Source organism: Trachemys scripta, chromosome 11 (genome assembly GCF_013100865.1).
Source record: "Trachemys scripta elegans isolate TJP31775 chromosome 11, CAS_Tse_1.0, whole genome shotgun sequence".
NCBI classification, from domain to species: Eukaryota; Metazoa; Chordata; order Testudines; family Emydidae; genus Trachemys; species Trachemys scripta.
In genome coordinates, this window is record NC_048308.1 from 33291388 (window position 1) to 33303566 (window position 12179).

At 34.6% G+C, this 12179-nt stretch overlaps 1 protein-coding gene across 5 annotated transcripts in view; it reads right to left on the reverse strand.

Moving 5' to 3' along the window:
* Window positions 1-391: 391 nt before the first annotated feature.
* Window positions 392-12179, reverse strand: part of COBLL1 (cordon-bleu WH2 repeat protein like 1) — a 135419-nt gene continuing 123631 nt past the window's right edge. For all 5 annotated transcript variants that reach the window (XM_034785265.1, XM_034785267.1, XM_034785268.1 and 2 more), the window contains 4 exons: window positions 11757-11842; window positions 7269-8887; window positions 5384-5560; window positions 392-1962 (listed from right to left, as the gene is read on the reverse strand). In XM_034785265.1, coding sequence (XP_034641156.1) covers window positions 1876-1962; window positions 5384-5560; window positions 7269-8887; window positions 11757-11842 — 1969 coding nt within the window. In that variant the 3' untranslated portion in view covers window positions 392-1875. The remainder of the gene's footprint in view (window positions 1963-5383; window positions 5561-7268; window positions 8888-11756; window positions 11843-12179) is intronic.

Here is a 12179-nt window from a genome sequence, read left to right on the forward strand (position 1 = left end):
TCAGCATATTATAAATCAGAATATGGTACAGCAAAGCTGAGGGTCACTAGGAGAACTAGTTTTATTCACGAAACCAACTACGGCTGGTTATATTTTCTAAATATATCCCTAAAAGCACAGTGACATCTAGAAAAGCTAAGCATGAAAAAGGAAAGATTGTTCCCCTGTTATAGATGACACCATTTTTCTCAGTGATCTATGAAAAACATTCTTTTTCAAGCAGCCATTTGGAAAGATCTGCTGAAACCTCAACTGATTATTTGTTTCCCATTCAAAATTTGGGATCTGTTCTTAAGTGGGAGGAAAAAAAGAGGGATACATTTTATCAGTGGATTTAGGGTAAAAACAGAATGTATGAGACAACAAGATTGTGCAAATAAATATTCATTGCTTTAGTATTTAAGAATTATTGTTTACTAGGACATTTAGTTTTTTAATCATTGTTACAGCTTTAATATAGTTTTATTTGTGACCACTCCCAACTAGTGAAAGTAATGTACACTGATCCCAGATTATTGCACACAAAAAAAAACCATTGGCAGTATGCCATTCTTCAAAATAAACCTTTTCTTAAATGAGCAATTATAAAGCAATTTGTGCAATTAAAATACCACTGAATGTTACAAATGGTTTCTATAACACAAAATAAATATATTGTTAAAGACAAACTAAATACAATTACTTTTATTCAATCAAAACCCAACATGAAATATTTTAGAAAATGGCAAATATCCCAATATTTGCAGGAGTTATCTACAATCCAGTTGTTGTTGTTGTTTTTATTATCACTATAATCTCATTTTCCCCTAAAAAATTATCATCTTGACAGGAAAGACAAACTGATAAAAACACTGCATCTATTATTAGGCATTTTCTTTTTATATAGTGTTCCAGCTTCACTTCTTTTCTATTTCAGTAGCAAATGCTTATTCTATAAATATAGACTTTTGTATAATGTGCTTTGTTTTCCCATTATTGTGCTGATTTAAGACTATAATGTTTGTATGAATAATTTCAAAGCATTTTAGGATCTTTTTAGTTATACTTCATGTGAGCACAGTCTTTTATTTCTCTTTCATTAAATATCAAAACTGGATTTTCCCCCCCCACCCACCCCCACCATCATTGTTTCTACATGTCAATGACAATATTTAAAAAGGTATCTGGTACTTATTGCTTATCAGAATATTATGAGGAAAAGCTATTCACAAAAATTACTTGTTATAGAGCAGACTGGGAAAAGCCAAATAGTATGTGTTAAGAAAATATCAAAATAGTATGAAAAACTTCAGATCATTTTGGTCTTGATGTTCATAGTGCTATTAGAAAAAAAGTTAAGGCGAGTAAAAGCCAAATAATATCGATTCCAACTCTTAGTTGAAGAAATTCTGAAGTGAGCTTCATTGAATATAATTTTAAGATTTAATTTAACAAAGTATCATTGAGGCAACAAGTGGCAGATGTATATTTAAACTCACAATTTAACATTAGTATTATACAATTATAAACTTAAAAATCTGAAATTCTCAGACTCCTCTAAATCATCGGTATTTTTCAGCATGTTGCTACATGTCATTTAGTCTTAACAGTACAAAATGAAATCAACATTTGATTTTCATTTAAACAAAAATGAACCTCATCTGCACCTCATCTTAAAGTTCTGAAGCAGCATTTTCAGCTTTTACAAAAAAATTACTATAAATTACATATTCTAATAAACCTTCCCCAGGAATTAAGAGATCCAGCATGAAATTCCTATATTTTAATTGACAATGTATACTAACATACACCTGCATGTACATTTGCAAAAATTTGCAGTTAGTATTAATTTGGCCTAGGCAATGGTAGTAAAGTGCAAAGTATTTGGTATAATGTCTAATGATTATATTTTTCTTCTGTGGGAAATGAGTGACTGAGCCTGGATCTTCCATTGACAGATATAGTATTTGATGGAGCAGCAACCTAGGAGAAAAGAAAAACATCATCACATTGCTGAAATAGAAATATTTGTCCAATTTTAATGAATTTTCCCTGTAATATTTTATTCAGTACTAGCTTACAAATGCAGCAATCGTTTTTTTGAAGTTCAATCAAGTTATAAATTACCTTTGTGCAATTTTAAAAATCAGATATTTACTACTTCGAGAGCATGTACACTTTGGTAGGCATTAAGGGTGAAACAACTCTTCACAAACTGCACACTTAATACAATTATCGAATGTGTCTGGAGCTCTGCTGCCATCTCAAAAGAAAAACGTGAAAAGCAATGTATTCACTGAATACATCCACATTTTCTTTTAGTCAAGTACACATTAGAACTGATTCCAGATATAATTCTTGATTTAAATGTGTTCCGTGACACTGCAATGAATTTTTTACTAAGTGGTAAAGCTTTACTAGATGATAAACCTGTTAATTTAAGACATTCAGGACCCTTTTTTCCAACAGCGCTGAATATACCATTTCCAACTGAAGTCAGTGGGAGCCGTGGGTGCTCTGTGATCCTGAAAATCAGGCCCTAAGATTAGATACCACTGAAAAGATCTTCAACAGAGTTTACTAGCACAATGAAAATATTCTGAAGAGAGAAAAATTGTTTAAAAACAACCTCATTTGACCCATTTAGATTAGTAATTACTGAAGGCTCCATTCAAAAGAAAAGATCCACGGCACAAAAGGCCACAGATCTTGGCTCTGCACTCTGGTAAGTTATTAAGCGGGAAAAAAAGACTTGGCTAGCCATGGTAGCATTTTTGTCTGGTTTCTTGAATGCCTCCCTTACAGAGCTGCATCAGGGAAGGGGGATGGCAAGCACCTGACAGACCTTTTACCCAATTTAGTAGGACCAAATAGTAGCCAGTCATCACTCACAGAACCAGTTAATGGAAGCTATGAGTTAATTTACTTAAAATGCTTTTCCCAACCGGGATCACTGACTATCTGGATACTTATACCCTGCTTACAAAAGGTGTTTTATTTCTCCATTGATTACAATATGTCCTGTTCTCAATTTTAAGCTTTTAATAAAAACATTGCCTGAATTCATCAGCACAAGAGGCCTAAAAATAAAGTTGATGCCACACTTTCTCTCCCCAGGCCCTCCCCATCATATGTCACCTTCCCTTTATTTGTTATGAAGAAAACAGTGCAGTGGTTAGGATTTTACACATTTAGAGTTTCAAGTGTCCTTATATTTGAACAGACTTCATGACATTCTCATGGGCCACTACGCTGTAGAATGCTTTAGGTATGGTTTAGGTTCCTTCACTCAATTCTTCAAGTTCTCCCTGAAAACACACATCTTCTACAACATCCATAAAAATGCTGTTCTGTTTCAATATTTCACTATTTTAGAAAAACTTTCAAATTCAGTTACTCTGAAAGACTTGTCTGATATTTTTCTGTCCTTTAGATTGTCAACTCCTCAGGCAGGGAGTGTCAAAACTTCTCTACTGGTACAAAGTTGGCCAAGGAAAGTACATAAAATCAAAATGTTATGGAACTCCTTGCTAACCTTTTTCCAGCTTTCCATCTATGCTTGATGTGTTTCTTGAATTCTGAAGAGCACTTTATCAATCTTGTTTTTCCAAATAAGTTATCGGGTATTATGGCAAGTACTACAAACAGGTTTTACATATTTTTGATATTTTAATATTTTATCCACTTTTTTTAAACATTGTATTTTCAGTTTCAATATTGTTCACAATGCAAATATGTAACAATAATCAGAAAGCTACATCATAAAAATCAGGCATGTTTCTTCTACATCAGATAGATCCAACTTCATCAAATCTCCAGAAGATTTAACGTTTGATTAATCTCATCCACTGTCCTTAAATGATTTGTAACTGGCTGACAACTAGTTCACTGCAATATAGCTTCTAACTGTGCACCACCCTGACAGCACACTGGACTGACTGACTGATCATGCTGACTTTCCACTTGTGACCATTCTGGGGAAGCAGGACTATTCAATCTGTGTAGAGAAGGTGGGAGGCTTGGGAAACTCAAATTCCGTTGCCACACTTCTGTTGAGAGAGGTTTTCCATGTAATGTAAGCTGTTTGGGTGCCAAAATATAGACACCCACAGAACCCGTGTTCTCCTGAATATGGTTCTAAGGAATCAAAGACTTCTATAAAATAATTGCTTAGGAATAGGGATTTTGGGAGGGCTTGGGTAGGTGGGTAACAAAGCTCTGGATCTTCAAAAGAGATAGGGTTCTGCAGTTACAGGTCATACTTCAGCACACTGGTGGAAGACAAAAAAATGGGGTTGAGGACAGAAAGATACAAATGAGAAGGTCTATCAAACCAAGCCAGAGTATTTTTTAAGGTTTCTAATTAACAATACTGTTTTAAAAGGCAGATCTCCAAATATCATATAACTGAGGGAAATAAGTTGAAACTATGGAATGATCTGACTTATTAAAAACACAGTATATTTATTCTGCAAAATAATTTAAACAGAATGTTCTTCTGAGGTGTCAGATTGTTCATGGTAACTAGAAAAAACAACCGTACTTTAAGCAACCCATTTATCTCCAGTCATTTGAGTATTAAATAATAGAGCAGGCTAATTCATGTTTTTATCCTTTACATCAGTGATTTCTTTTATATTATTTCATTGTTTTTAATTATTAAAAAGCATTTACTAAGTATATATCACTATAATATCTCGGCTCACAAATAGAATGAATTACAACTACTCATATTATTATTTTTGATTAAGTATTGTGGTTTACATTTAAGGAATCATTTTTCTTATGTAGTGTTGCATTCTAGAAACAGGAAAATATCAGCACTTATTTCAGTAAGCTGCATACTTAATTCTCTCTGGAATTACTGGCGACAAAACACTTACAAATATTGTATGAAAAATGAGATCGTTCTAGCTAATGAAACCAAAAAGCAGACAGAAGTTTTAAAATATAAAAAGAATTACGTGTGTATATAGTGTCGACAATCAATAGGAAATTAATCTTTGCAACTTCTGAATGTGTACTGTTGGCAGAAGGTTGTAGCTGATTTAGCTCTTGTTCTTAAAACCATCCCTGTTCAGAAAAGCATTTAAATAGATGTATATGTTTGAGTGCTTTGCTAAACAGAGATAAGCACATGCTTATGTGTTTTGCTGAAGTGGAGCCTTAATAATTAATTTTAATATAAAATTTATTTCAGAAACATAATATTTTCCCTATTTGAAAAAACAAGCTTCTTCCATGTACATTTACAAATCTGCTTTGGTACAACTAAAAAAAACACTTTCAGGAGACTCCCTTGTCATGATTAGTTCCAGGACTGATTGCTTTTAGGCATTAATTTGGTAATTTTGAAATAAGCACTGTAAGTCCATTGTTACTGATGAGATGATGAAAAACTCACCCTTTTTAATTTGGCAGCAGCTTCTCCAGAGCGGATAGCAGCCAGCAGACTCTGGTGGATCTGTTCTGGGTCAGAGCTCTGGATCGTTAAAGCAGTTTCTCTCTCAAAAACAGAAGTTGGGTGGTCAGCTGAAGATTGCACCTGGCTGTTTTGTTCACTGTTTGTACAGTTATTTTTCTATGGGGGGGGGGAGGGAAAGAGGGAAAAATCAAAGCATTTCATTTGAGTGAGGTCATAAATGGATATCTGAAGCAGTCTGGCCAAATATTACAGCACCGAACCCTCATTCTGCATTTTGCTTCATGCAAGATTTCTGGGAACAACCTTAATTTTGTACATTCACTTTGCAAGTAATTTATGATGTGATGTGATAGCACCTAGCTGAGGGTGCCATAAAATAGCATCTGGGAATTACACCTGGGTTTTGAACAAGTTATAGGCCAGAAGGGATTTAAGGAACTTTTTTACTGTTAAAAATGCGGAATATTCTCCCCAAGATGTCTATAAAATTCTCCACATAATCATCTCATGTAGTTTAATTAATATCAAACAAATTTATTTCTATGCCTGCAAGTTCCTTATTAGGACTACAAAAGCCCTTAGGAAATAGACAGTTACTGCTTTACCACAAGATGAATGGTATAAGATTTCCAGGAATATTCACACAGTTGCATCTGAATTCATACTCTCAACTTAATCATACAAAGATACAGATGCCAGCAGGGCTAGAATTAGGCCACTGCATAGTATGGATGCCTCTCCCAAGCTGCCCACTTGCTCTCTGAAATCTCAGCTTCTACTTTATGCAAATATAGCTGTTACTGTTGGGAAAAAAATAAAACAAAACACCTTCAAAATGTGAACTGAATGCAACTGATGCAGTGAGATCTGCCTGAATTTGCAGAATATATGAAACAATAGCACAAATGTATGAACTTCCCCATTCATCTGAGTAGGTGTTACAGGCCAATTATGATACTTTAAACGTCAATGTTGATAAATATTTCATTACTCATTAAAACGTTTAAAAAATACAATGATGAGCTACACAATTTACTCTGAGTGACAGCTCATTTTGGGGCCATAAGTGGGTAGACTTGGGAGAGGACCATTGCTCCTTCCCCGCCACTCAAGAGTACCCAAGTCCAAGGTGCACAAATAGGGCATTTGATTCTGTGAGGGAGCTGAGCCCAGGAAGCATGCGTGATCCTACTTTGAATATCTGCACAATCTACTAACATTAGCATCTCACTGTAGCATCTAAAATGAATAGATATTATACAGGGTAAACTTTTGAAGAGTTCCACTAACTCTACTTTTCCAATTCAACCCCTGGATGCCAGTCAGGTTACATAATACTGTTGACTTGTGCTAGTCATACCAGAAGATAATCTGCAGCCCTACACATATCCTGTTTCAATGTCCCTCAATCGATTATTCTGGGACATCACTCATAAACTAAGTAAAAACAGTTTTACACATGGTACTTTTTTAAAAACAAAATGAACAACTCTGAATAGGAAAATAGATATGCATAGATAAACCAGATCCAATTATCTTTTCTTTGCTTATAAGTTTAAGAGACATTATTAATTATGGCAAGACAGAATTATTTCTCAGCATTTTCAATTTTGCAGAAAAATTTCATTTAATAAAAGTATCTTCTATAAACACCGTACAAGACATTACTTCTTTTTCTTATATTCTATTGAAATGTTGTACATGATGCTGTTACAGCAGAATGTACCACTAGATGTTTATATGTTATTAATCCAAAGCCTACTAATATTTGTGAACTATTCAAAGAAGGGACAGAGTGAATCTCACTCTTCTGTGAAAGATACAATGATTAATGTCCAAAAATATTAAATTTTGTAAAACTTACCTTATCTGTCATATTGTGTTGTGAATCTCCTGTTAAGGTCTGTAAAAACTGGTTCTTCACATCTCCTGTGGAAGTTGCTGAGGATAGTTCAACGGGAGATTTCTCTTTTGATGGCTGGCTACTGATGGCATGTGGTTTACTGAATGACTGTGATCTTTTGATTGCCGATGAAACAGCAAGAGCAAAGGGGGATGGCCTAGAACTGGAATATGGTTTTGGAACTGCAAAAGTTCTCAGAGTTCTTAAGTTCAATGTTGCTGGCTGACAGGAGGGAAAACTCAAAGGTTTAGCAGTTTCGATAGAAGTGGAAGTGTCAATTTTTTTCTCATTATTAACCTCATCTTCATTTAATTGAACAGGGAAATTATGTGTTTTATGTAAAGGAAAAAAAGACTGATCTGATGATGTCACTTTTTTTTCTCTCTCTGTATTCGTAGCCTCTCTTTGAGTAGGACTAGTAGCAACACTGACACTTCTAGCAATTGCAGATGTTACATAATGACCTGAAGCCCTTCTTTGCATCTGTAAGTAAAAAGAACTAGGTTTCATTGTAGGACTGAAAACACTTGATTTTTCTTGAGTCTCAGGTGAAGAATTTGTGTTACCTGAGCTTAGCATCAATGGAGTTATGCCATTGCCTATATTGGGTTTGGAAGCCTCTGTTTCTATTTGCTTGCTTTCAGTAGTAACCCCAAGGTCAGAAGTTGAGACACTGTCAGTAATTTTGTTAGTTTTGTGCAGCTGATCATTCACTGCTAAAGCAGGTTCATATTTTAAACCAGACTCTGACTGACTTGTATTTTTTGAAACCCAAAGAATTTCAGTTTGCACTCCAAATTCTTTTGAATTCTCTGACTGTGGGGACATTTCCAAGGTGACTCCATCCTGATCCTTAATGTCTGACACAGCATCTGACTCACAACCTTTCAATATTTCCAAGGATTTTGGAGGCACTATTTTATAAGTAGTCATTCCAATTTTGGGGATATATTCTCTTGTAATTTCATTAGAGGGTTTAGGTTTAGGTTTGAAGTCTTGTCTATAAAGTGGGTAACCTTTAATAGGAGAACTAATTGAACTTTTTGGAGCTCTCTCTGATGGGGTAAGACCACTGTCAGTATCATATATATTACTTTGATTTTCTATGGGAATTGCTTTGTCATCCGCAGCTTCTTGTCTCTGATGGTTGAATTCTGTTGAAACTTCTACAGACTCTTGTGCCTTGTTCATCAACTGCAAAGGTGGACTGTCTATATCCAAATTCTGCATGTGGGCTACTCCTTTGAAGGTGGATGACTCACAGTCTTGAAGGACAATCATTTCACTTACTGTAGTCCTGCCAAAACTATTATCAGATGGAGTTGTCTGAATTGCAATATCCTGAGTTTTTACTATCTCCATGTTCGTTTGATTTAGCTTCCGATCTTGTATCCCGAGATTCACTTGAGGATTATCATCCTGATTTGTAGAGATGTCATTTTTATACTCTTGGCAGTTTGATAGTTTGTCAACTTCAAGCTTATTTTTTAATCTGACATCTGCTGTATTAATTTCTCCCATCTTATGTTGATTTTCTTTTTCTCCTGTGGTTGCTGGAAGGAATCTTGTGCCACTATGATCTTTAAAAGAAAAAATATTTCTGAACTAATATCAATATCAAACTGCCTGACTTTTTTGTTTAAACCATGAAACCCAATAACCCCGTTTTCTTTAACCACTAGAAATGGTTCCTTAGAAATAATAAGCTTTCCCTTTTTACACCCTTTCAAGACACTAGAAAGATACTTTAGCTTGATTAGTACTGGTAATTTTTCCAATTTAATATTAAATGAAAAATACTTTAATACTACTACCCACTGAGGCTGTTGGTGTCATGGATAGACCAGATGACCAAGCCTGTTTAGGGACCACTTAAGGTTTTGGGGCGTGGAGGTTGTCTGAATTTCATTCCATTATATATAAGGTATAGTTCAGTCTACAAACTGGTAAGGACTACTGGTCCCGTGTCTCTGCTGTTTGTGTACCTACTATATTTATTCACATAAAAAGATGTGATTTGCCAGATGTTTCTAGCATTTCTACACTAATGCAGTTAAAAATATCTGAGTAACACAATTATGGTATATCTATTTTTCCAGGAGTTTATATTAAAGTGGCCTGTCTTAAATTTTGGAAATATGAATCACATCTGAGCCTTTCCAAAATTCACTTTAAAACACATTACTATAAAATTAATTATCCTAAGTTCAAATGATTAAAAAAAATGTCTCTCCCGGATGTATTTTATGTGTGTATTAAAAATAGCAGTTTACTAGTTTTAAATTATTTGAATTATAAATATGAAAAAACAAAGATAGGATTAATAAAAACACTCACGCATGTATCTGAAGGAGTGTAACAATTTAAGATTATATATTTGCAGAATTTAATGTGTGTATTTGTTACACTACAAGGATAAAGTAATGGGTTCATGAAATCATGAAAGTAATAGCTTCTAGGGGAATGAATTATCCATTTCTAGAACTATGGAAGGGCTTTTGCTTCCCTACAAAACAACATATTTCCACAAAAATGTCATAATGCAGTTTTGTAATTAAACCTGATTTTCCTCTTAGGCAGGATATTTGTGACAAATTCAAAAATTAACATATTAGAAACCATTATTGGGATATTCTACATTGTTCTAAGCAATGTAATGCAACAATGGATTACAATGGGAACAATAAAAGTTTAATTTAATAGATTTTGTTCATAGTTCTACAGTCAGATTCATGACACGATTTACAAATAACTTGCAACACAAACAAAACACAGTTTAACTGAGCATCATTTTGGTAGTTTCATTTTCTCGTCTTTATCATCAAGTAGTTAATGAATATTTGCAGGAACACACCAATGTTGTCTTTAGCAGATTCACAAAATGAATTCATGATTGACAAGAGATCCTCTATGTTCACACAGATGTGAGAAAATCTTTAACCATTTCAGAAAATCAATAGAACTTCAGCAATCTCGGATGCATAACTGGCAATTATTTCATCAAGTTCACAAAACCATTAATTTCATCCATCTAATGCAACATACACCAGAAGTCTGAGGGCTTGTCTACACTACCCACCGGATCAGCAGGCAGCGATCAATCCAGCAGGGGTTGATTTACCGTGTCTAGTATAGATACAATAAATCGACCACTGAGCATGCTCCCGTCGACTCCGGTACTCCACCAGAATGAGGAGCACAAATGGAGTTGACAGGAGGGCGTCAGCTGTCGACTTACCGCAGCAAAGACACCAAGGTAAGTCAATCTAATTACATTGACTTCAGCTACGCTATTCACGCAAAAGTGTAGGCAAGCCCTGATTGTCTCTGAAGGAGCCATTATGGGCTGATAAGTCAAAAAGGTATTGCAGTCCTTCAGATCTTACATACACAATGAAGCCACTATGGCCAACTTTGTTTATACTACACACATGAATGATGGATCCTCTTCTGTTTGTTAACAATAATCTAAAAGTAAAGTTTACTACAAGTGTACTGGATTACTAAATCTTTGCATTAACACCTCAAAAACAAAATAAGCTCAAATTCAGGTTTACATCTAAACTTCCTGGCAATAGCAACTTCCACAATTAATAATAATCCAACTGACATGACTTAAGGAATTTAGTTTACCATCGTTAGATGCTCTCATTCCTGTATATTTCAAACAAGGTGCCTGTCATTTCATTTGACACTATTAACCTTGAAATACATTTTTTCATCATGCCAGTAAAGCCAGAAATAGCTAATTGGGGGACGGTGGATGAGAATTTTTTTCTTGAATGTTTTGCTCTTGCAATACCATTTGACATCATAATTTTTTGAAGAAAAAAAAAAATCCTGTTGCTAGATTAGCAACATAATTCAGACCAATATAATTTCTCTCTTTTACAGAGATCATTCTTCCGCTGCAGCTGTCTGCTTTAAAGCTCTCACTCTGAAGGTTTAGCATAGAAGACACCATCCATCCAGCAGATTTATTCTAAACAGGACTTCCTTCAGAGCCTGTCAGTGCAATTTAATTGGCTGGGGAGTGCTATTAAGCAATGTGCCGGGACATCTATGTCCTGAGTCATCTGCAGTTCAATTACAAGCTGTGTGCTTTTGCAATGTAAAATAAAGGGTTTCTTTTTGTTTTGTTTTTTTTAATTACAGAAACCACAGTGTCTTACTTATTCTGAAAGTGATTTCACAATGTGAGCCATAGATTGATGTCATGAGATTCTATAACCTAGGACTGGAACAATTTCTTCTATATTTGGAATAATTTTGAAGTATCAAGACACTACTGCATTTGAATGCATAAGTAGCTTCTATTTGTATTAAATTTCTGTACTTCATAAAGTGGTTTGAGATGCTTTTGAGTATGAAAGTTCTATTAACTTGGAAACCAAAATTCTTCTCAACTTTCATTACAAGTATTTTTCTTATTTAGTCAGAATAACTCACCATAATTTTTGTTTGGATCCAATATTCCCAACTTCTTGTCATTTTCAAATGTAATTTGTTCATAGTCTATCTTACTGTGTGGTCCTCTGCAAAACGACAGCACAGTACATTATATATGCTAATATCACTCATTTCAGTAAACACACAGAAAAGAGGTATGAGAACTGGCAATGTTCTCCAAAGACAGATGGAGAAAACTAATTAAATCTTTCTACCAAACACTGGAAAAATTCAACAGAGATTATTAAAAAAAAAAAAATTAGAGGAAATGCTGCTATGATACTTTACATACCACAGTGCATATGCAGTTTCTCTTTAGTGCAACTCTACGTGCATTTTTTTTTAAAAATTCCCTCCGCCAATTTATTAGGCCCCGAGTAACCTCTTCAAGTTGATGAGCACACAACTTCCAGTGAAACCACT